A 26236-nucleotide genomic window follows, 5' to 3' on the forward strand; every position below is an offset into this window, starting at 1 on the left:
AACATCAGTGATAACGCAGATGAGAGTTCAACAGCTAGAAAGATTCTGAGATTTAGTGTTACCTGGACAGCCAGTAGTATGCCATAAAGCACTGAAATCCCATAAGGGGTATGTACATGAGACAGACTCTGATGTTGTATGAAATGATCAAGGCTAAGTCCTGTCAAAGGAAGGGAAAAAAGAAAAGTCAATTTTCACTATACAGCAGCCCTGCACCATGAGATAGCACACAAAATGGATCCCTTCCAGCAGTGGGCTTGTTGGATAACAGAGAACATATTTACCACTAGATGGAAGAGAAATCTGTTTTAAACAGATTTATACACAGAATTTCCTGGTTTTCACCCAATCAAGCTTTACCCACATTGGACTGCCTCTTGCACTATGTGCTCGCTAGCGTTCAAATTGCTTGTGCATTTTTTTAAAAAAAATCTAACTAAGTATATGCAAAAATATTTTAAATATGTATAAAAGAGTCAAGCCCTATGCAGTACTATATTTCTGCAGCATAATTTATGACCTAAGTATTTTTACAGATATATGCTGTCTTGTATTATCTGTTTTGGACCCCTGAACACATGCATGAATTTTATATTTATAATAATGCATATAATAGGCAAGAACTGCTTGTATCTTTAGTGGAACCGGTAAAAAATAACTTGCTTCTTGTCAAAGTCAAGAAGCGAAACAGGAATTAGGAAAAATCCATGACGATAAACTTGAAATCAAGGTTTTTAGAACATTCAGTCCCAACTTACCACCCATTCTCTACGCTTAATTGAGAAGTAGAATATGGACAACTGGAAGAAGGGAACTAGCAACACTGGGGCTACAACTGTTGGAAAAGGACAAGAGATATATAAGGCTTAAGAAAACAACAACCCTCGTTTCAGTTCCAGACCATCTTCCCCAAGAAAGGGCTGAGCGTGGCTTGTCTTTGGTCACAAAGGGGTTGTTCTTTTTCAAGTGTTTTTTCTGCCTTTCCCTCATCCTGGTTGTATATTTTTTCCCTTCGCAAGTCCCTTTTATCTGCTTCAAAGGGTGAGTCTGACAGCCAGTAAGGCAAAATAGCTGCCTTCTTTGTCCCTATCCTCCCATGCAATGCAGCTATGGGGACTGGATATTTTCTGTTTCCCATATTCTCAAATGCCTCTTCTCAAGCTTTAACTTTTTATTCCCAGATTTTTGCCACACTGCATTGCCATGTCTCAATTTCACCCTGCCTGATATACAATCTGCAACTGATAACCTCAAAAGACCACACCAACTGACAATGAGACAAGAAAGTGCATCTACTCAAGATTTATTGGAGATCAGTGTTTGACACAGGCTCAGGCCTCCACCTCCCCAGGCAGTACAGTCACAGGTTCCAAAGATCTTTCAGAGCAATCCTAACTCCTTTTCCATAAGCTGTACCTCACCAGGGACATCAGAGGTAAACATCAGGGGTCAAATCCAGCATGGATGTCCATACGCAATTAGCCCCATTCCCAGAGCTATGGTGCTTGGCGAAGTGGGAGATGTAGAGGTTCTGGCGCAAACCCCTCTTTAGGGTTTTCTCTACCTACAGGGTAAGCCTATTTTCAGGGCTCCCTGTACCTCCATGCAGGTTGGAGAAGAGCTTCCTGTGGAGCCAAGCGATGAACGCCTCTTAGCCCTCTGTGCCCGTCTTTCCTTCTGCAGGAAACTTTTATCTTTCCTCCAAGTATTCCTCTGGGATATTTAAGCACATGAGCTTCAAGAGCTCTTCATTAGGATTTAGTGCTAGCAGCTGCTCCCTGCCCGCCCCTGGTTGGACCAGATGAGTTGTAGCAGTCCTGGCTCCTGGAGAGGTGGATCACAGGGCAGTCATGACAGAAGCTCACACTGTGTCACTGAGGGCTCATCTACACAGGGTTTTACTGTGTGTCTGGTGCTACTTGTGTTCTCTTTTAATTCGCATGGTTCACATGACGTTGTGGGCAAACAGAAACTATCACACAGTCGTCGTCCCCCCCGTAAATCTATACTAGCCCAATCCTCTGATAACATGAAAAGGGAAAGAAAAAAGTCTTCGTATCTCTAGTGCTTGCAGATGCTTTGGTCTGATGCCTTTAGGTGGGTGTGTCAAACCTTCCCCTCTCCACGCCCCCCCATCTCTCTTTGTTCATTTCATTTCCTGTGGGCTGAAGAGAAACTCTTGCTTCTCTCTCCCATTCTGCAAGTTTTTGTTGCTGCAAATGGTGCTTTTATTTTCTTTCCCCACTCTAACTTGTGCACAAAAGCACAACACTGCTCAAACAAAGATTTGCATTTCATCTGTACTGCACCAGTGAAAATACAAAAAAAATCACACTTCCGAGATGTTGTTTTTTTAAATGAAACTTACCGGTATAACAAACTGAGCTTGCTTGGTTGCCAGGTAACGAGATGGAGTGGAAATGTTAAATTAGAGGGCATGGTCTTTAGGAAACTGTGTGATTGATGCTTCCCCTCAAGTGTGACTATAAAACATAGTGTTTGCAGCTAGTGTTGATCCCTTACTGTAGATGGTGCAAACACAAAATGGAGGTAAAAACAGTGTATTTAGCATGACGTTATGCTCCCATGTGGATAAGACCTGAGAAAGTACAATCAGGAATGTGAGGCTATGTGCAAAATGACTGGAAATATCATGGTATCTCGTAATGACAGGGATACTCACCGAAGAAGTACTTGTGCTGATGGTTGTAAGGCATGTACTTCTTTTTCTGCACTCCAAGCTGGGAAGAAAGAGGTAACAGCTCATTCAGGATATAGAGGCCCACTTCATCACCTTCACTTATCACACTTCTTTTAATCTCTGGGTAACATGTGTTACACTAATGGAGATATTCTGTTCATAGTATACTTAACCACCTTAACTCCTGTCTCCCTCTGGGCTTGATCTAGTAATGGGGGTATGGCAATCAAAACTATAACCAAGGCTGGAAAGTACAGATCTGCTATGATACAGTCTGGTCAAGGTGAGGCCAATCAGGATGATCTGTCCCCAGAAAGCTATTTTACTTATTACATTTGAGGCTTGCCTTTCTTCCCACAAGGACTCTGAGACCATGGCTGGTAATTGTCTACCTAAAGATTAATAGGATACATTGTACCCTACTGAGCCTGTTGTTTCTGTGGTCTTTCTTGACAAAGTATTAGCCAAGCAAATACAAGAGACCAGTGGGCTTTCACAAGACTATTCTTCACTCAGACCTTGCCGTCTCATTGCTCAGGGTCTTGATTCCATTGGAAACCTCCACTCCATTCCAAGCCCCTCTGGTACAGTAGATAGGGGGTTTGGATAGCTCTGGCCATAATCTATTTTAGGATTTCTATTTCCTCTTATTCCCTTGAAATTTCAAATGACATCTGACAGTAAAGTAAGATTTAAATAGTAATAATAAAACAATAAATACAGCAATAGGCAGCATTCAAATTAATAACACCAACAAGGAGCCAGTAAAACACAAAAACAGGAGAACAGATCATTGGCTCTTTAAGCAATTCAGGTGTACATCCTTTATAGCACAATCCCATGTGTGTCTACTCAGGAGTAAGCCCCACTGCGGTCAAGACTGATTCCCAGGAAAGTGTGTATAAGAGTAAGTCTTATTAAACTCAGCAGGACTTACTTCTGTGTAGACATGCCTAGGGTTGTGCTGGAAAACCTTTTAATCACAGGTCAAGCTACATGTTATGTTAAGAATGCAAAGTTAAGATAAGAAATAGGTAAGATATTTCCTTTAAGGACATCTAGTTAATTATATTTATATGAAACATTACTGGCATTTTGCTTCTTTGTGAATGTTTACTCAGTTTTTTTCCCCTTACAGACCATTTTCATTAGCTTAAAGGAAATAAGGGTTGAAAATAGGTCAGTATTTAATCTTCTGTGAAAATTTATATTTTAGTCTTTATATTGATACAGTTTTTATATAATCAATTTGAATTTATTTTTATGCATTTATTATAAATATATTTAGTCTCACTCTTCCAAATTAAAAAAAAAATGTTTTTTTTAAAAGAGTGTTTAACACTGGTGGCCGCTATCTTTTCCCAGAAAAAAAAACAGCTGTCCAGAGTTCCAATTCAGATCAAGGAGGAGATGTTTAACCCTTTTCCTCCCTGTAGTGGTTTCCCACAAAAATGTTTCCCCTTCCTCCCTTCTGTTTGGCCCTCAGAATGCTACGGCATATATACCATCTGAGGATTAGGGATGGGAAGCAAGGACAAGGTTAAACCCCTCCTTCCTGTGTGTCATGATCCTGATCTGAATAAGGGCCTTGCTCGGCTTTTTCTTAAAAAAAAAAAAGTGGTCAGTACTGTTTAACACAATGTGCAGTTTGAGTATCAGTCAAACAAGAGAGCAAATTGCCTCTCAGCAAGGATGTAGAGATGCCCTGTGAGGAATTTCATATGTTTTATCAAAACTGTTTTCTTCCCTTGAAATTCTTCAGAAGGTTCAATCAGACAGAAACCTCCACTTTAGGCACTATTCAATGGCAACTCTTAACTGTGAATTTTCAAAAGCCAAATGTTGCTCCCAAACTTAAGCAGAGATGATAATAACTGATAATAAAAACCCCAGATACCCTAATGGCTTTTTTTCTTTAAGGTTTCACTACAGTGCACACAGCCATCTAGGCGGGAACCCTCAGATTCCATACATTGCAAGTACAGAGCTTATAAAGTGCCTGCTTGGAACTCCCAACACTTTTTTAAAAAGCAGCCAGGGAGGGAGTTTTAAAACCTGTTCTTCCTATGGCTTTCCTGCTGAAAAGCATGGCTGTCTCATGTAAGATATCCAACAGCTGATTCTTGTCTGTGAATTCTTTCTGATTGTTCGTCCTAAGCATCTCTTCAGTAGCATACACCTTACAAATGTACCTCTGCAGCCAGCTTCTTCCCCAAAGCAAACACAATGGGATGCATGTTGAGATCAGGGTCTTTACGGAAACAATTGGGCTTGGCATGGTGCTGGAAATGCAGATTATTCCACCACTGGGCTGGCAATCCCTAGAGAAAAGCAGAATGCAGGACTGAGAACAGAGTAGAAGTCAAACTCACACACTGTCAGAAAGGAAACTGTTTCCTTAAAGCAAAAAACACCTACTTTCACTACCCCCATTAAAACCTTGTGCACCCAATGATTCCATTTGGATGTGCTGAAGACTGAAAGGTGCCCCAAGTCATGCTGGAACCAAGACATTTGAGCCTGTAAGACAAAAAAAGGGATTAGTTAAAAAGAAACAAGGCTCGGGTTCACTGGACAACCAGAGAATAACAGCATTTCATTTTACACATTCCCAGGAGATCCTCCATTGCAATTGCTGCCCTGGGCTCCTGCTGAGAGGAAAGGCGGGATATAAATCAAATAAATAAAATTATTTTTCCATAGGGCTGCAGCCTTTAATAATCTGAAAAGGTACCCCAGTTAGTTAGGAAACACTGTGGCCAGGTTCAGAAGTAATGCTAAACTGTGGCTTAGTGTTCACAAGCATGCTTCTCCCTTCCCTCTCCCAGCATGGCTACGAGGAGGAGATGGGGTGCTTTCACATCTGTTATCATTAACTATGGTTTCTTGAAACAAGCCAACTTCATAGACTATGGTTTAAGATTAGCTTATTTCAGTAAACCATAGTTAAAACTACCTGTGTTAAAACTAAGCACAACACTAAACTGAAGTTAAAAATGGAGACTAATACTTCTGATCTCCTCCTTGCAGCTGTACCAGAAGAGGAGAGGGTGGAGCTGACAGGCCTGAAGATTCTCAACATAATGCTAATGTTACACTTGAACAAGGCTGTAGCATTTCCCAACTAATTGGGGATGCCCTTTTGGATGATTAAAGGTTGAAGTCCTTCACAAAAGTATTAAATTTGGCATACATGATCTCCTAGGAATGTGTAAAAACTGCAGATAGTAGGCTCCCCTTTTAGAAGAGCCATTATTCCTTCAGTCTCATGCAGAAGGGAATGCCTCTTCAAAGATGGCACCTGGCCTGCTGCAACATGTGCTGACACCATCTAAAAAAACTAACTGTGGTATTTAAACTATTGGCTTAATCACATGCAGGTTTAATCAATCAATGTGATTATTTATTTATTATTTGGTTTATATCCCGCCCTTCCTCCCAACAGGAGCGCAGGGCAGCAAACAAAAGCACTAAAAACACTTTAAAACATCATAAAAGCAGACTTTAAATTCATTAAAACAAAACATTTTAAAAAACATTTATTTAATATACTTTTCTTTATGGTTATATATGCCACTTTCCCAAAGTGGCACACACAACCATTTCAAAATACAATCCCTAAAGCGTGTGCACACACAGATATGCTCATTATCAACAGCCAGTAAAACAGTAATTCACAACAGGCTCTGGCATTTATGTCCAGCAAATGCCCGACCAAACAATGCATCTTCAGTTGGCACCAAAAGCTCATCAAGTAAGATTTCTCTAATCAGGTGACAGCCCTAGTATTACATCCCATGCCCTAGGAGCCCTTTCCAAAGTAGAGGAAGTAGGTCCAAACATGCTATTTAAGTATATCTATTCATCACAGTCCACCTCAGTCCCATAAGAGCGTTCAGGGGCTCATGATTTGAAAAGAAAATGGGCCTGAGGCTCCACCAAAGGCAACTTTTTCATCATAAACTCCCTGTCCCCTAATTCAGATGGATTACCCATTGGTGAGGCTACTCAAGCACTCTCTAGTCTAAGCAGTCTTAACTAGAAGGAAAGAAAGGTCCCAGCTACCACCATAATACGTGAGACTCCAGGACCTGCTACTAGCCTCTGAAACAGATATGGGAGTCCAACACTGGAGAGCACTCATTCTTTGACTGCAGCAGTTGAGAATTAAGATTCCTCAGGGGCCCAGTCCTTCCCCACTTCTTTTCTACATCTGTCATCAGTATACTTATAGCTGGCTGATCCTGGAAGACTCAAGTCAGCAAATCACCTGTTTTTGGAAGGGGGACACCAGGCAGAGGAAACTACTTGCCAGAGGGCAGCCTAATATTTACCATGATGAGTAGATTTGTTGAAGCAATATCACCATGGTAAGTGCCTGCTAAACCAGAAGTGGCTCTTGAGAACAGAAGGAGGGTGCAAGAGACTTGTGTGCTGGTACTGAGTTGACCAGCTTCTTTCACTACACCAGGGCTGCAGAATCTGCAGCTCTCCATATGTTTCTGGACTACAATTTCCATAATCCCTGATCATTGGCCATGCTAGATGGGGCGGCTAGGAGTTGAGGTCCAACAACATCTGAAGGGCCACAGGTTCCTCACCCCTGCCCTACACTATATGCTCTCAGTTGGTGGATATCACTCCTTTTGATTGTCGGTGCAGGGAGCAGCGAACAGCCTGTCTAGGTGTCTGACTCTCTAGGTCAAAGAAGCTGGCATCACTGCCTCAGTAAATAGGGGATGTAATGTTTGGAATAGGTGCTAGAAGGGTGTGGGCATTTTTTCCTTCTTTGGTAAGATCATGACCATGCAGATAATCAACAAATCCATTTCATATTAACTAGGGCTGAACCTTAAAACTGAACAGATTTTGGGTCCAAGTCTAGGTGAGTCTTAGGTCAATGTAATGTATGAGTGCATGGAAAGAGTAGTGCACATTTGGATTTTCAAAAAGCAACCAACCCACATAATGCGAAGTTCTACAGAAATGTTCCAAAGTTCCACAAGTGACCTATGGCAGGCAGCAGACAGGGGCAGTGCATCCCCATTGGTGCTGCCGAACCTCTTCACGGCTTTCAGTACCATCGACCATGATATCCCTCTAGGCTGTCCAGCTAGGACAAGGGGAAAGCTGTGCAGGGATAGGTCTGCAACCTGTTCTGGAGGGGTTGCACTCCCCTTGAAGGAGCAGATCTGCAGTTTGAGATTACTTCTGGAGCCTGCCCTGCTGCTTGAATATCAGGTGGCTGTGGTAGTCAGGAGTGCTTTTAGCCAACTTAAACTGATCTACCAGCTGCACCCATTCCTGGAAGCGGTTGACCTGGCCACAGAGACACGTGAGTTGGTGACATCGCAGCTTGATTACTGTAACACGCTCTATGTGAGCCTGCCTTTGAAAACGGCTCAGAAATTTCAGTTAGTTCAAAATGCAGCAGCCAGAATGTTAACTGGATCGTGACATGGGGATCATATCACCCCTGTCCTCTATCGACTCCACTGGCTCCCAACTTGTTTCCAAGCCCAATTCAACATGCTGGTTTTGACTTTTAAAGCCCTAAACCGCTTTGGACCCATGCACCTGAGGGACTGCTTACATCCACAGGTACCTGTCCGTGATTTAAAACCAGCTGACTCTGGTCTCCTCTGTGTGCCTGAAATGAGAGATGTTAGAGTGGCCGGCACGCAGGAGAGAGCCTTTTCAGCCATTGGCCCCAGGCTTTGGAATACTCTCCCCCCAAAAGCCCACTTTGCTCCCTCCCTGATGGTGTTTCGGAGATTTCTGAAAACTGTCTTCTTCCGGAAAGCTTTTGTGAGGGACCAAAGGTATATCCTGAACCTGATTTTATTTTTCCCTCTTTCTTGTTTTATCTCTTTAGTCCCCTTTTAATATCACTACCCTTGAATTGTTAACTGTATTTTATCTATTTTAATGTTTTTGTTTTTATTTATTGTGTATGATGGCACAGTGAGCTGCCCTGTCTGCCCTACTGCAGGGTCGAAGGGAGAGATAGAAATATTTTAAATAAATAAATAAGTGCCTCATAATGTACCACAAGGAAAGAGTTGTGGTATGTATGGTAACAAACACACATACCCAAAGCCAAGTGTGTTGCAAAGAGCTAGCTGCATAGTTCTCTGGACTGTGTCCTGAATTCATGATCCCCCTGGTATTTTTGAAATCCTCAGTATGTAGAAAAACACACTGAAGATCATATGGTAGCCTCCACATTATACCTGAGCAGTAGTAAACAGTGCAACGCCTATGAAGAATGGTACTAAGGACGACCCAAAGTACCAGATGGTCAACCAGGCAGCAATATCCAGCACCACAATATGAAGAAACATCAGAAAGAAGAATAGGCTGTTTGGCTTCAGAAGTCCCATCTTTTCAACAGTGGACCGCAGCTCCCGGAAGTCTTTTATGAGCAATTGCTGTGGGGAAACCCAAAGAGTAACTCTTTCATACCAGATTTTTTTTAAAAGTACAGACTCAAAAGCATACATGTGCAGAACAGTGGGACAGAAATGTTGTACAGTAATACTTCAGTTAACAAAGTAAATGTACTCCTGGACATTATTACTTTGACAGAAACTTTGGTACCTGAGGAAGGAATAGCATGGAAAGAATAGGGATGGGGTCCTACACCTGTTCATAGATAATGGCAGTAGCTTCAAAAGGGGCTTTAAAGGGTGCCTACCCAGCACCCACCCACTCCCCCTCCTTTGAATGTACTGGGTCCTTCCCTCCCCAGCCCTGGGAGAAAGTAAGAGATCTCTTCAATGCAAAGCAAATAGGCTTGTCAGTTTCATCCTAGCAAAGCAAAAGCACAGGGCTTGAAAGTTTATCCATAGCAAAGCAAAGCTCGTCAGTTACTTGGTTAAAAAAAGTCTTCCATAAAAGGAGCTTGCTTCCTGAGGGATTCCTTAACTGAGGTATTACTGTAATGAAATAAATAAACAGACAGGGGGATAACAATAATATCCCCTTTCAGGTGTTGTTGGGCTCCAACTTCCATCATTCCTGACTGCTGGCCAAACTGGCTGGGGCTGATGGGAGTTGGAGTGCAACAACATCTGGAGGACCACAGGCTCTCCATCCCTGCTCTGCATGGTACTATCACCAAGTACTGTGGTGAACCACGTGGAATGGGAAGAAGTTTCCTGCTCTCACTATCCACACTGAGTTGCAGCAGTAAAGAGAGGCTACAAGCAGTCATCTACCCTCAGCATAGGGCCACAGGTTATGCCACAGTTATGCCCTTAAAAGTCTTCTTGCCTTCTCAACAGGAATAGTTATAAACCTTTGGAAAAGAAATTATGCCTGGAGAGCCATGTAATCTCCCTATTACAACTCCAGTATTTCCAGTAATTCATTCCTGTGTTTTAGATCATCATTATCCACCAGTCTTTGACAATTACACTCTCCATGCTTACCACGGGAACTGCAGCACTACCCTCTGATGAGTGAGATGAGCGAAAGGCCTTCCTCCCAGCTTTCAAGCTGCAGAGATGGGCAGGAATCATCTTGGCAGGTTCACATCCTCACCAAGTCCAAGCTTGGGAGGAAAGCTGAGGATGAGGGGCTGGAAGCATTTTCCCCACCTCTCTTTCTCACAGGAGAGTGAGGTGAGCTGGGGATACCCTTACAGCTACTGCTCAGCAGAGGGGCTGGAGCACACCATCAAACATCAGCTGGAGTTCACACACTCCCCCCCCTTAGCTGCAGAAATGAAAAAAGGGGGAGACTCCTGTGGCAGCTGCTAGATGAAGGGGCTCAAAATGTCTCTGCAGTTGCTGTTCAGCAAGAGGACTGACCCCCTTTAGTGTCGGTCACAGCTGGAATTCTCCCCTCCTACCTTTCCTGCAGGAAACGGGGGGTGGGGGTGGTTCGGGGAGAACGGAATTCCTTTGTTGCTTTGTGGACATGCTTGCCTGCATCCAGATGGTATGGGGCAGGAACCTGGTGGCCACAAGTTTGACTTGGCTATTGCAGCTTCAAATTAATTAATTAATTAATTAATTAATTGACTGTTTATAACAACCACCACCACAATAACCCCTAATGGCAGCAAACAAATTTTGGTTTGGATAACAAAAGGCAAAAAGAGACTGTTGCCGCCACCGCTGCCGCCACCATCCAAGCAATTCATTACATTTTCCAGTCTCATGATCAGAATTCCAAGCTTGCAAATAGCTACTTGCCTGGTTACCTGTAGCAAGTAAGAATTGCCTCCAAGGAACCAGACAGGATAACTCTGCAGAAGTTTGGTTCTTATTTTTTTTTAAGCCCCAAGTGACTAACCTCGGCAGGTATGGGTAGCCAGCTGGAATTCTTACAAACGTACTCATTGTTTTTGTAAGAAAACAAAATGCTATGCAAGAAAGCACAGAGTCAAGTCCTTTGTAGGCCTGTATATTGCAAATTAATATCAAGTGTGTGAACAACTTTAATTGTCATGGCTTTCCCCAAAGAATCCTGGGGTCTGATGAGGATGTTAAGAGTTCTCTTCTAGATTAGAGATCCCTACCAATTTTCCTTTGGTTCCGTATGGAGAATAAGTGACTCTTGAACTAGTTCAAGGTTGCAATCCTGTGTGTGCTTACTTGGGAATACCTCAGAAGGAATGTTCTTAGGACTGCGTGATACATGTCCATAGGGCAAATATGTCCAACAACGTACTGTACATCTTATGTAGGAAAAGTGCAACCAGAGTAGGGATGGACAGCTCTGTCAATTTCGGTTCTCTCAGTTTCACATTTTTCCAATCTTCAATTCAGCTCTCCACATTTCTGCAGCAATTTGCATTTTTTTAAAAAAGAAATCTTCATGAAAATTCTCCAGCATTTTAGTGAGAATTTCTTACTAAACATGTTTTTATGCTTGTTTGTACACATTGTACACATTTTTGCAAGCAATTTCTTGTCATATAATGCATTTTTGTATGTTATTTTCACTCATATATTAATTTTTATGCACTTTCCCCTAGCATATGCATTTTTATAAGCTTTGCTGGTTTGGCAAACTGCATTGCTAAGTTCGAATAAGTGTCAGTTTTGAAGAATCGTTCTGTTTTGGTTCTCATATTGTTTCAGAAAGTGCAAATTTGATAGATTCAGCTTGCAATGCTAATTGAATCGACTCTCTCCCATACTTAGAACAGAGTCAAGGAACCTAGTACAGGCAAGAAAGCTTCCTTCAGAACAATAGAATCCTGCCCAGATGAAAAGAACAGGACACAAACTGTAGCATAACAGATGTACAATGACAAAGAGAGAAGCGAAAAATTTAGGGAGTGTGCCTGCTTTTAAAAAAAAAAAAAATAGTCAACAAGAATATTTGTTTAGATACCTCAGAAAAAGAAAACTACCATGAAGGCAGTGCCATGGGATAGTGGGGAGTAAAAGCTTTACTAAAGGAGAACAGGGTGACTGAAGTGAAGCTGAACACATTCTTTCCATCCATTTTCAATGCAGAAGGCCTGACCTGGATTTTTCAGGGAGCGAGTATGAACACTTGAACAAAACAGAGGCAATAAAAGAGGAAGTCCTTGGGCTTATTAACTAAAACATTAACAAATCACTGGATTTTGATGGAATTCAACTAAGAGCTTTTTACAGAACTCACACTGAACTTGCTGATCTTCTAACCAAAAATGTATAACCTGCCCATAAGTGGGTCATAATCATACATTTTAGCTTGATCAAAAACCATATTGTTTCGGAAAGTCCAAATTTGATAGATTCATCTTCAAATGCAAAATGAATCAAATTTCTCACCCATCCCTAAACCAGAGTTCGAAGGAAGATTCTCTTGTGAATTAGTTCACAAATTTGATTATTCAGTAAGAGATCGAAGGAAATAAATTTTCTTTTTTCTATGGGACAGATGGACATCCATTACACAACAGAGGACACAAGTGTGTTATAAGTATAACTAGAAGAGAAAACAAGACAGGCTCTTAATTTTAGGTTGTTTGCCATGCAGTCTCAGTCACTAGGTAGTTTTAGTTTCCATATTATGAAATGTAGATGAGATTATCATTAAGTAATGCTAGACCACTCTGCTGAATCATAAATCAAATCACTGTTCAGTGGTACAATATTATGTATACCATAGAGTGAAGTACAGTGTAGGATGGAATTCTGATTCCCCTCCCTCCCCGTAACTATAAATGTCAAAAACCATAGAAATATATATAGTTTCCTATATTTGACTTTTAACGGACACTTACATTTTTGCTGGGCTCAGAGCTAGGTTGATCTGGTGCCAGTTCTCCTATCAGCAGGGAATTCAAGTACTTGCTCACTTGAGCCCTATGAAGGTGGAATGCTGTGAATGCATCCTGGAGAGAAAAGAAGGCACAAAATGGAATGGAATGAAAGACAAACACATGCCTAGGCAGAGATGAAAGATGAAAAGTAGCCTCAAACAGAAAACTTACTGCATGTATTATTATTATTATTAATTATAACAACAACAACAACATCCCACCCCTCCTCCTAGTAGGAGCCCACACTGCAAGAACTACACTGCAAGATATGTAACTTATTTGCACACATTCTCATTTGAGAGCTGAATGAGCATGGATTGTGCCCTAGGATAGGCAAATTTGTCAATTTCAGTTCTTTCTGTTTTTCATTTTCAATCTTAAACTCAGCTTTCTACATTTCTGCAGCAATTTGCAACAGTTTTTTTTAAATCCCCATGAAAATTCTCTAGCATTTTAGTATGAAATTCTCCTAATACACATATTTTTGAAGGTAGTTTTGACTCATGTACACAGGTTTGTCAGTCATTTCTCACCATATAATGTATATTACATGTTATTTTCACTGATATATTCATTTTTACGCACACTTTCCCCTCATATGTGTTTTTGAAAACATTATTTGGTTGGTGAACTACATTACAAAATTCAAAATAGTGGGAATTTTGAAGGATGGCTGTGTTTCAGTTCTCATATTATTTAGGAAAGTGCAGATTTGATCAATTTGGCTTTAAATGTGAACTGAATGGAAATTCTCGCCCATCCCTACTGTGTGCACCTCATCTAAACTCATTTCCCTTGTTTTCAGGCTGGTGTATAAGATGATTTGATGACCTGTGTTACTTCCTGGTCCAATAGGCATTTCTTTTCTCGGTTATTTTTCAATCATCTTGTCACCAGTTGCAATTTCTCACTACTGGTACATGCATCATCATCATCATCCTGTATGCATGTCTTGGGCATTATTTTCTACGTAAAATTCCTTGTAGGAATTTTGTACTGTGAAACAACTCTGGTATCCTTCTCCTTTGTATCACAGAAATGAAAATATGGCATATCTCTCCCAGCATGAGGCTCCTACTAGACAAAAATATTTAATCTTTTCAGGTTGAGTTCCCACAGTGCATCAATGGACCTTAAAAAGTCCCATCTTTCTTGCTCTGTTGGCCTCAATATTCTCTGTGTACATGTGCACTTCTTTAAAGCTTCATAGTTTGTAATGATATGGCAATTTTAAAGGACATGCTAGGCATGCATTGTCATGCATTCACAGTCATGTATTTATGTGCATCCTTCTCACCACAAGCATGATGATTAACACCCTCTATGTGCATATTACTACATGTGCTGCACCCACTCTTAGAGGGAGGCAACGGTAAACCCCCTCTGAATACCACTTATCATGAAAACCCTATTCATAGGATCACCATAAGTCCGGATTGACTTGAAGGCAGTCCATAGAATCATAGAATAGTAGAGTTGGAAGGGGTCTATAAGGCCATCAAGTCCAACCCCCTGCTCAATGCAGGAATCCAAATCAAAGCATTCCTGACAGATGGCTGTCCAGCTGCCTCTTGAATGCCTCCAGTGTCGGATAGCCCACTACCTCTATAGGTAATTGGTTCCATAGTCGTATGGCTCTAAGTTAGGAAGCTTTTCCTGATGTCCAGTCGAAATCTGGCTTCCTGCAACTTGAGCACATTATTCCATGTCCTGCACTCTGGGATGATCAAGAAGAGATCCCGGCCCTTCTCTATGTGACATCCTTTCATGTACTTAAAGAGTGCTATCATATCTCCCCTCAGTCTTCTCTTCTCCAGGCTAAACATGCTCAGTTCTTTCAGTGTCTACTCATAGGGCTTTGTTTCCAGTCCCCTGATCATCCTTGCTGCCCTCCTCTGAACCTGTTCCAGTTTGTCTGCATCCTTCTTGAAGTGCGGAGTCCAGAACTGGATGCAGTATTCAAGATGAGGCCTAACCAATGCTGAATAGTCCATTTCATTTCCATGGTGGTATACTTTCCTCCACAACAAATGCAGACGTTTTTGCACTCACAAAAAGCAGATCAGCAAGAAGCTGTCTAAATATCAGCAAAGATATAAAGACAATTCATTTCCCTCTGTTTAACTAATTTCAACATAGGCAAGAGTCAGCACGTTGTTGCCATTTGGACACTTTGCTGAAAAGAATTTTCATTTAGTCCAAAATCCAAACTGTTCTGTACAACCCAAGCTTCAGGCATCTTTCTTTAATGTGGTCCATTATGATTCACTCCCTTCCCATTCCAAACACTGCCATTATGAAGCAGTGATAAAGTCACTCACAGACAGAATTTCTATAAACCAGCTGTAGATGGTACTGTAATGAATCTCATTGTGCAAGCATGTCATTAACGATATCTTGATGTTTCAAAACCCTGTCAAAATCTATCTGGTGCTCAGACAAAGAGAAAAGAGCAGCATAGATACATCACACCACAAAGCATCAGCACAGGTTGTAATCCTCTTCACACATCCCTGGGAGTAAGTCCCATTGTATTCAATGGAACTTACTTCTGCGTAGGCATGGATAAGATTGCACTGTCAGGCAGGAAAATATGTTAAGCCAGGCTTCTAAACAGCCATTTGGTTTGTCACATTTTGTGAGTAAAAACTGCTTCCACGCAATTAAGGAGGCAAGTGTTACAAAACTTAGTTTTCTTTTTTTGTACCACATATGATCAACATAAATATGTGGGCAGGTGGGCTAGAAAAATTTTTTACGTGATAGTAACTGTTGGGGATATATTTGCAAGGCTAGACATTTTACGTAGGACACTGTGAAAATTATCATGTGAATCCACATATTTTGCAGGACAAACTATGGGCGCTGTCCAACTGACTTTTCCATCCAGGTGGATGCTGTGGACCACCAGCTGTGCTGGCAGGCTCCCGGGTTCACCAGCAGCAGCCCTCCACCACAGCTGACCCCCACAAGAGCCTGCTGGTGCTTCCAGAAGCCCCAAAAATGAGGTGTCCCAGGGCAGAGCCGTGGAGGGACTTATGTGAGATCCTCATATTTGGAGCCCTCTCCGTGTCCTGATCTGCCCAGAAACTCCACCAGCCAAAAGGCTGGTGCAGTAAAAAAAAAATGTAATGGCCATCACTGGGTGCGCTTACTCCCTGGGAAGCCTGTTTGTGGGAGCTGGTTCCTTCCTTTCCACTCGTGCATGTGGCTTCTCCGCCGCCGCTCCCTCTTCCACTGATTCCCCACCATTTGAATCGCTCTGCCCGAAGATAACTGCCTTGTTTTTGATACAGGTTTTATTTATTTATTTAATTAAAAGAAACACAATGTCATGATGGCTGAGCTTTGTGGCATATGATCTGCTTCATTCAGACATCAGTGGCATATACAGAACATACAAGTGGAAGAACTAGAAAACTAGGGATTAAAAGAGAAACAAAACAGAACCCATTTTAGCTGGACAGAAAATAATTCCGCCTGTTTGGAACAAACATTATAGTAGTCAGATAATATGGAATTCATTGTCCCAAGGTCACACAGCCCTAAGATTAACGGATAATTAGCTGATATTTAAATAAGAACTAAAAACAAAGAGACAATAAAAGGACATTAAGAGGTGCTTCCCAGACCACCATTCCCCACACGTGGGGAGTATGAGTCAAAATAGCATAAGGATCTACAGACGGCCCCAAGAAACCGTCCAGGTACTTTTCCCAAGAGCAGAAATGTCCAAGCAAATCACGTGTTAACTCCGTTTTAGAACAATCCCAAACTGTCGGTCCTAGTGAAACGCAATTGATAATCCAGACCTCAATGGGGCGGGTTTGTGCGAGCGAGCGACGCGCTTGATAATCCAGAGCCACCACCAGGGCTCCTTCATGATCTGCAACCACCCTAAAAGGGAACGACTGTTACTACAGCCCCACATCGTTCTCACCGTGGCGTCCTGCCCAGCATAGTGGCTGATAACCCGGGAGCCTCCTGGATGGCGCTTGTGGAAGCTGCTGATATCGTAGACTTTCCTGTCAATCACCAGCCACCGCTCCGGTTTGATCCGACCCGTGCGCAGCTCGATCTCTTCCCAGGTGAAAAAACGGCGGGAACAAATCTCGCTACTACCGTTAGGCCTTTTCTCCCCAGCTGTCGCTCCCACCCCGGTATCCTGCAGCGGAGGAGCCATCCCCGTTTGGCCAAGGATCCGCGCGGAAATCCCGACCTTCTCCACACAAGCGGCTATGAGGATTTCGGCTCTGCGGCAAAAAGGACAAGCGTGCTCAACCAAGCGCCTTCTGCAGGGACACCCCCCGCTTTCGGATCTGATTGGCGTCCTGTGGTTTCGGGAACGGCCATTGGCTGCTAAGGCGCCGCTTTTTATTAGCACCGGCTCTGCCCCCCCCACCCTTCTGTAGCAACCAAACAGCGTGGCTGTTGGTCACACCCATGGAGAGATCCGTGGTGTTTTTCTCTCTCTGTCACCCAAGTTTGTACTTCTTCCCCACTGAGATTTATTACTATCTCTCTGTCTCGCCCCCCTCGCATACGCACACGTTATGGAAGAGCTATATTTACCTGTGGTGTGTAGGCACTTTTTAAAAATTTGCTCTACTATCGCTAAGGGGGTTTGTTTGGGGTTTATTATGAAGCCCTAATTTTAGACCCTGGACTCATGTCCCCACCTTTAGACGGTCAGGTGAGGCATACCATGAGCATTTCTCTCCTTCCCCCATCATTCCATGCTTTACAACTACTTCTACGTTCCTGATGTGTTGAGAGGGAAAGGGGGAGGGGAGTTTGCCAACCCTGAGGAGGAGTATAGTGAGCATATTTATTTATTTATTTATTTATTAAATTTATATCCCATCCTTACTCCCAGAAGGCTCTCAAGGCGGCAAACGAAAATGATAAAAGCACTTTAAAAATCTTAAAAACAAAAAAACTTTAAAATATATTGAAACAAAACTTCTTTAAAAACCTATTGAAACAAAACATCTTTAAAAAATAACTTTAAAAACATCTTAAAAAGCAAGTCCAGCACTGAGGCAGACTGGGATCAGGTCTCTACTTAAAAGGCTTGTTGACAGAGGAAGGCCGTTAAAAAGCCGTTTTGCATGTTAAACTAACTTAAATCATAGTATCATCATGGCTACAGGAATAAAATGGGGTTTGCTTCGGATGCCATGATGGTAAAACACATTTACTTGGGAATAAGCACTACATTGTTGTATGAAAGGATGATACAATTTCAAAAGTAAAAATATTGAAATGAGCACCTGTATCCACACACATGCTTTATTGGTCAGTGCCCCCCCCAGCTATTACTATTTTTTTAAAAAAATAAAAAAGGAATGATGTAGTGGCCAGTGTAGGCCCTGGTGTGCCTATGCTGGCCCAAATACTAATGTTGGACTTGTTTGCCACTGCCACCATCATCTGCAGGCCTCTGGGTGGTCATTTCCAAGGGGCGGGATGGACTTTGACCCCACGGTACAATCATAGCTGCACCACTGGCTGATTCTGTCATACCACCTCCCAAACGATTTCGTGTCTCTGAGTTTCCTTGATTTCATCATTTGCTGCTTCTGGCCTTAGGGGTTTGGATCATCACTTTCATAGAAGAATGCAATGACTCAGACTCTTGTATACATGTGAGTGTGCATGTGTGTATTTGATTATTTAGATGACGAGCAGTTGAAAAGCAATAAAGAAGTAATAGCATGTTTGTGAATGTTCTCCTTCAACCTTACCTTATATTTGGATACCTATGTTAATGCAACACTTGCATCATAGAGCTCACGTAGCACATGTGTACATTTATTTATATATTTATTTATATCCCACATTTCCTCCAAGGGGCTCAAGGTGGCGCGTATGGTTTTTCCTCCCTCTCCATTTTCTCCTCACAACAACCCTGAGATGTAGGTTAGGCTGAGAGGCTGTGACTGGCCCAAGGTCACCCAGCAAGCTTTATGGCGGAGTGGAGATTTGAACCCTGGTCTCCCAGGTCCTAGTCCAGCAGTGATCTCTACATTTCCAGAACATTAGTTTTATCTGGTCACTATTAATACTTTACTGTTTATGTATGATGTATGTTATTTTGTTGTAAATCAGAGACTGATGATTATAGGCGATGCATAATTTTTAAAAATAAATAAATGGGTCAAAATAATTTTACCTGTCTGAAACCGCCCTTAGTAATGAGTTAGCACATTATATCACCAATGGGTGGATGTCACCCAGATGCTGCCCTTTCTCCTTTTAATCAAATCTAGCTGAGGCAATGGGTGTTCTGATCATTGCTTAGACCAGCCTTTCCCAACCAGTGTGCCTCCAGATGTTGTTGGATCACAACTCCCATCAGCCTCAGCCAGCATTGCCAATGGTCAGGAAAGATGGGAATTGTGGTCCAACAACATCTGGAGGCACACTGGGAAAGGCTGGCTTAGACACAGTAATGGACTGGATGAGGGCTGACAAACTGAAGCTCAGTCTAGACAAGAGAGCAGCACTACAAGCACTGTCTTCTGTCTAGATGAGTGGTGGTCAACCTGTTTTGCAGCAGGTTGCACTCCCACTGACGGATCAGGTGCACAGTTTGGAGGTGCAATTGGAACCAGTACTGTCTCGAGGCAAAGGTGACTTTGGCGTCTTAGAGCACCTTTTGTCTGATTAGGCTAATACCCCAACTGTGATTTATTTATTTATTAGATTTATATCCCGCCCTTTCTCCCAGTAGGAGGCCAAGGCAGGAAACAAAAGCAGTAAAAACACTTTAAAACATAAAAACAGACTTTAAAACACGTTAAAACAAAACAACCATTAAAAACATTAAAACAAAACATCTTTAAAAACATTTCTAAAAGCTTTAAAAACATATTTTTTGTGAAAAAAATGTTTAAAAACATATTAAAAAGCAATTCCAACACAGATGCAGACTGGGATAAGGTCAAAAGGCTTGTTGAAAGAAGAAGGTCTTCGGTGCCAAAAAGATAACAGAGATGGCTCCTGTCTAATATTTAAGGGCACCGAATTCCAAAGGGTAGGTGCCACTACACTAAGGGTCCGTTTCCAGAACGGACCTCCTGATAAGATGGTATCTGAAGGAGGCCCTCACCTGCAGAGCGCAGTGATCAACTGGGTATATAAGGGATAAGATAGTCTTTCAGGTATCCTGGTCCCAAGCTGTATAGGGTTTTGTACACCAGAACTAGAACCTTGAACATAGTCCAGTAGCAAATGGGCAGTCAGTGCAATTCTTTCAGCAGCGGAGTGACATGTTGGTGATACTCTGCCCCAGTGAGCAGTCTCGCTGCCGCATTTTGCACCAGCTGCAGCTTCCAGACCAACCTCAAGGGTAGCCCCACATGGAAGGCATTGCAGTAATCCAGCCTGGAGGTTACCAGTGCGTGGACAACAGTGGTCAGGCTATCCTGGTCCAGAAATGCCTGCAGCTGTCTTACCAGCCGAAGCTGGTGAAAGGCACACTTAGCCAGAGGTCACCTGTGGCTCTAGTGACAAAGATGGTTCCAGGAGCACCCCCAGATTATGGACCTGCACTTTCAGAGGGAGTACGGCCTCATCCAAAGCAGGCAACTGACCAATTACCTGAACTCGGGAACCATCAACCCACAATATCTCTGTCTTGCTAGGATTCAGACTTAGTTTATTGTCTCTCATCCAGCCCACCACCGAGTCCAGTTAGCTGTCCAGGGCTTGCACTGCCTCTCCGGATTCAGATGTTACAGAAAAACAGAGCTGTGTATCATCAGGGTGCTGTGGACACCTCATCCCAAATGTCCTGATGACCCCTCCCAAGGGCTTCATATAGATGTTAAACAGCATGGGGAACAAGATGGCAACTGCCAGGGGTTTGAAAGACAATCACCCAATGCTATTCTCTGAAAATGACTGTGGAAACAGTGCCTTCAATTTCCATCTCAACAAGCCAGCCCAAAAGGATACCATGGTCAATGCTATCAAAAGCTGCTGAGAGATCAAGTAAGAATAACAGGGTCACACTCCTCCTGTCATTCTTCTGATAAAGGTCATCCATCAGGACAACCAAGGCCGACTCAGTCCCATAACCAGGCCTGAACCCAGACTGGAATGAGTCAAGATAATCTGTTTCATCCAAGAGTACTTGCAATTGCTACACCACAACCCTTTCAATCACCTCCCCCAGGAAGAGGGGAACAAGCTCTATCTGATTAATGCGATACGTTTATCTTTTCTTCAAAGAGAAAACGGACTAACAGGCAAGCACCCTTCTTTCTATTATTTTTTTTACTTGGTTTAAATTGTTGCAGCAAAAAGAGATTTGTCAAATGAATCAGCTTTAAAGAACTTCTGGGTGAGCTATAACTCTTCTCTGTTATTCACGAAATTAATTTCTTTTAAAATCTGAAGAAAAAAATGAACTTTTAGGGTCGAAGAAAATGTTTTAATTTTTTTCTCACATCAGAAAAAAATGAAATTTTTAGGGCCCAAGAAAATCTATTAAATTTTGCCTAAAACAGAAAAAAATAAAATGTTGAAGTATTTAAAGTTATATCAAAAATAATTTTAATATTGATATTACTATGGTGGGAGGGGCCCACGAAGGCAAAAGTGGCTAGGGCCCACAAAAGTCAATGCGGCACTGCTCTCTCCTTGGCCTGACACCTGGTGCAGGCCCTCACAGCCAGCTCCAAGACAGAGTGGTTTCCTGGTGACAGAGATTGAAGTTCTGTAGACCACAGCAACTCCTCTCCCTGTCCCTGCAGCCTGTGCTGGTGTTGCACTGAGTATCCAGGTGGACAAAGCTGGGTCAGATCAACTCCTCCCAGCTCTCCCACCCAGGTCTCGGTAATGTACACCAAATTGGCATCTTCCTGCATGATCAAATCATGGATTAATGTGGTCTTATTGTGTACCAATCTGGCGTTAAACAACAGTGCACACAGGCCAGTGGACACAGCAGATGGGCAATGAGGAATCCATCCATGAGAGGAGTGGTAGTGAGAAAGAAGGCATAGATAGCCTTGTCCTCATCTTCTGTAGTAATTCACCACTTCCCCATGGCTATGCCTCCCTCTACCCATGATCACTGAAATTGGGGTGGCATCACCCATATTCCTTCTAACAGACTTCTCCTAAACACCTGATATGGACCTAATAACAGCCCATCAACAAAACCTACCTGAACCAATTATTCCAGTACAATTCTGAGGGAATTAGGAACAGTCAAACCCACTCAATATCTACTACACAGGGCACATTTACTCTCCCCCTGTCTCACAACCAGGGAACGCCAGCCTTCTGCCAGTTACAGACTCTCACTCTGAAGACATCTGGCAACGTTCTCCTCACCCTGTGCAGGAACTACACATGTGCCATAAAACCTTCCCACTATCAATCTCCTCTAGACTGGTTAAAAAAAGTGGTGGCTCAGTTGTGGAATGCCCTACACAGACAGGCTCATGTGGCACCTACATTGTATTCTTTTCAGTGCTAGTCAAAAATTTTATTTTCCCACTTTTTAAAGTTTTACTGCTTTTTAAGTACTGTGCACAATTTTATCTTCCTGGCTTTATGCTGATGGTGTTTTGATTATTTAAGATTTTATGTCTGTGTTCTATTTTTGTACTTTATGCTGTTAACTTCTATTTGTGAGCTGCCCTTTTGTTAATGGATGGTATAAAAAATAAAATAAACAAGAGTTCAGTGTGCCAATGTGACATCATTCTGACAATAAAAACTGACACCAAAAATGTGGTTATGAAATGGATTGTGTCCTCTGTAGTTAAAGAGGCCCAGCCTTCTTTTATAAGAGAATCCTATGAACATTGTAGCTTTTGCATTACCTCTTTCATTTACTCAAATTGAACCCAGCATTATTAATATTTTCTTGCATTTAAGAGCAGTGCCCTACTTATATGTGCTAGAAATACACAGGGTAAGATCCAATGTTAGTCACACTCAGAGTAGATCCATTAAAATTGATGGACTTCCACTGATTTCAGTGGGTCTATTCTGAGTATGACTAAGGCTGCATACATGCCATACATTTAAAGCACACATCCCAAGAATCCTGGGAACTGTAGTTTACCCCTCACAGAGCTGCTGTTCTCAGAACCCTTAATAAATTACAGTTCCCAGGATTCTTGGGAGCAGAGAATGTGCTTTAAAATGTGTACACAGCCTCTGCTGGATATTGCCCATTTATTATTTTGGGGGCAGTAATTGACAAATAGCTCCATGCCAATGTATTCTAGTTGCTCAATTTCTGACATAGGGACAGTCTGTTTGCTGCTGATTTTAAAGAAAAATAACCAGAACACTTCATGCTCTTAAATTTCAGCCTCTAATCAGTGCCTAAGGATCATTTCTTTAGGCCTAATACTAGGATTGCCAGTTCAGAAGCATCCCAAACCCTGAGATTTCAGGGGTTTGCCCTAGTGATGTCATGGGAGGTGGGCCCTAGTGATGTCATTAAGCATGATACATTAAGTATCAACCAGAGTTGCTTGGAGCATACCACTCTAATGAAAACATTTCTCTGATTGGAAATTAAGATAGAAATTTTAGCTAAATGAAGACATCTCCAGGTCCAGCTGAAGTGATGAGATCATTCCTTCTCACCTGCTTAGAGAGCCTGGGTAAGGAACATTTAATCTAGTCTACTTGTTTCTGCCAAGAAGGGTTTAAGTGCCCTCAGACCAGTAGGAAGAAAGCCTAGTGTTGTGGAGATGTTAGATGGGAGCACTCAGGAGTAAAGATACCCCTGAAGGCTGCAGTTCTAAACACACTAAGGGACCAAGCCACATAGAACTCAACAGGACTTACTTCTGAGTAGATATGGTTAGGATTGTGCTGTTGATAAGGCTTGACTAGGGATTCTCTGCAACAATATCCATATCAAAGCAAGGTTAGCAACCCCCTGCCTGGAATGCCATGCCTGCCTTTTAACGTGGCTGCTCCAAACTTCTTTACAGATTTGACCCTTCACTGCAGAGAGGTTTGAGAAATGAGTAAGAGTTAAGATTCTGTACTCTTTCCTGCCAACCCTGTGGGCTGCTATAAACTCACTTTGACAGCCATCCCAATTCCAGTGCGCAATAATTAACAGAGAGAAAATACATATGGTTTGGTCTACTTTCACAGGCAGTAGACTGGGTACAATAGCAATTGAAGCCACACTTCCCAGAATGTGAATTCTCTTTTACTGCTATTGGGCAAGAAACAAACCATCATGCAAATAACAAGGTGCATCATTGATGGGTTTAAGGAGGTTGAGCTGACCACATGGAACTACTGTTGTTGCTTCTATGGATGTAAGGGAGTAAGGTCAGAGGCAAATGAAATGCAAATAGGAAAAAAAAGACAGTGATGATTTCCTAAATGCACTACCATACCAACCACAACAAGATTCCTGTGAGTAAGACAGAAAACTCAGCGTCCCTCAACCAGTCAGGGTTCTTAACCAAAACTAAAAAATTCCTGGCAGCCAGTCAGCCAAGATCACAGAAATCCCCATGCAGCACAACCTGACCCAGGGACTGCAGTTAGTGCAGAATGCTTCAGCACAATCGCTGACATGAATGAGACCCTATCAGCACATAATACATCTGCTCTGAAATCTGCACTGGTTGCTGATTTGCTACCATGCAAAGTTCAAGGTGTGCTTTCCATATTGCGGGTTCCACATAGTACTTGTTCTGCTGTTGAAAGAAATCAATCCTTTAGTGTGGCAGCACCTATGCTTTGGAAGTCCCTGCCTATTGATATTAGGCAGGCGCCTTCATTGTACTCATTTTGGCACCTGCTAAAAACATTTTTGTTAAGGCAAGCCTACCCAGGCATGTAGAAACTATTATGTATTTAATCTGTTTTTAACTCATTGTTGGTTTTATTATCTTGAATGTTTAACTATTTTTTCCAATAATTTTATTGTTTTAATTTTTTCTATAAACTGCTTTGAGGTTTCTTACAATAAAGCGCTATATAAGTGTTGTAAATAAAATACATAAATAAATTTTAGCATCACTGTGGCCCTTGGGTCTCTTTCTTCTTTTATACCAAGTCAGGCCATTTGGTACCATGTAGCTCAGTACTGATGACAGACTAGCATTGGCTCTCCAGGATTCCAGGCAGTAATCTCTTCCAGAGGGGGAGAGCATGACCACCTCAAGTAAGAAGGGCACACTGAAAATGTAGAGGAAGTAATATTGTACAACCATAGTGTGAAATCAGATACATATCAAGACATAGTATGAAGAAATATTTATATAAGTGTGAATGTCAAAGATGTTCATTATTTACAGAACCTGTAAAGATATTTATAGTGCAATCCTATACATGTTTACTCAGAAGCAAGTCCCAATAAAAGACCATAAGAAATTCTGCTCCTCTCCTCGCACCACGCTGCCCTGGTGCGCTGAGGGGAGGCCCGCTTGGGCCACGGGGAGCATGCCGTCAGCCTCAAGCAGTTCTGTGAGGCCCGCGAGGCCCACACCAGGCCTGCCCAAGCTGCCACCGCCGGGGCCAGAGGACATGGAGGTGGAGCAGGAGCCGGAGGGGAAGCCACCACCGCCGAGGAGCGAACCCGGAGCGAAGAGATGCCCCTGTGGTGACAACAGCATGGAGCCAACTATGGGATGGTGGTGGAGAAGAATGGAGGGAGAAAGGAGCTGGAGGACACAGAGGCAGCGGCAGAATGGACATGAAGAACTGAAGCAATAAAATCTGCACCAGCAGTTGGAATTTCCAGGCGGCTGGGAAAGAGGGCTTGTCATCACTGCCCTCCTCAGCATTTCCCTGTTGCTGCTGTTGGTCTCTTCTGGAGGAGATAAAAGGCAGCCAATTGTAAGTCATCTAGCTGGTGAGAGGACCCTTCCGCTCTGAATTGTATTCAAAACAGGCTGCTGAGGCTCCTTCAAGTGCAGCAAGATGAGGACCTGAAGCTCTATTGCCTGTTAGCTTTCTGTTTGCTTTGTACTTATGTTTTAAAGTCTAGATTATTTCTCTTGTAATACTGAATGTTTGCTAAATTGTTTTTGTCCTTTTTGAATGCATTGATTGCTTTGTAAACTGACTTCTTTCCCCTGCCTCAATGTTTTGTATTTTGATATTTTTTTTTACAATAATTTTTTATTCAAATTTTCATAAAACAAACAAAACAAAATCAAAAACATAACACAATAAAAATAAAATAAAAAAATTGACTTCCGACTTGTCACAGATCAGCTATAAATATATAATATATATCAAACCTGTCCCTTAATACA

At 42.3% G+C, this 26236-nt stretch overlaps 1 protein-coding gene across 1 annotated transcript in view; it reads right to left on the minus strand.

The window, feature by feature from the left end:
- Positions 1-17308, minus strand: part of LOC133376901 (acyl-CoA (8-3)-desaturase-like) — a 29525-nt gene extending 12217 nt beyond the window's left edge. The window contains exons 1-8 of the mRNA XM_061609842.1: positions 16912-17308; positions 12933-13043; positions 8935-9132; positions 5120-5221; positions 4894-5022; positions 2684-2741; positions 759-835; positions 63-160 (exon numbers count right to left, since the gene is read on the minus strand). Of these exons, the coding sequence (XP_061465826.1) occupies positions 63-160; positions 759-835; positions 2684-2741; positions 4894-5022; positions 5120-5221; positions 8935-9132; positions 12933-13043; positions 16912-17154 (1016 nt within the window). The 5' untranslated portion in view covers positions 17155-17308. The remainder of the gene's footprint in view (positions 1-62; positions 161-758; positions 836-2683; positions 2742-4893; positions 5023-5119; positions 5222-8934; positions 9133-12932; positions 13044-16911) is intronic.
- Positions 17309-26236: the final 8928 nt, after the last annotated feature.

This window comes from Rhineura floridana, chromosome 2, assembly GCF_030035675.1.
Source record: "Rhineura floridana isolate rRhiFlo1 chromosome 2, rRhiFlo1.hap2, whole genome shotgun sequence".
NCBI lineage: Eukaryota > Metazoa > Chordata > Lepidosauria > Squamata > Rhineuridae > Rhineura > Rhineura floridana.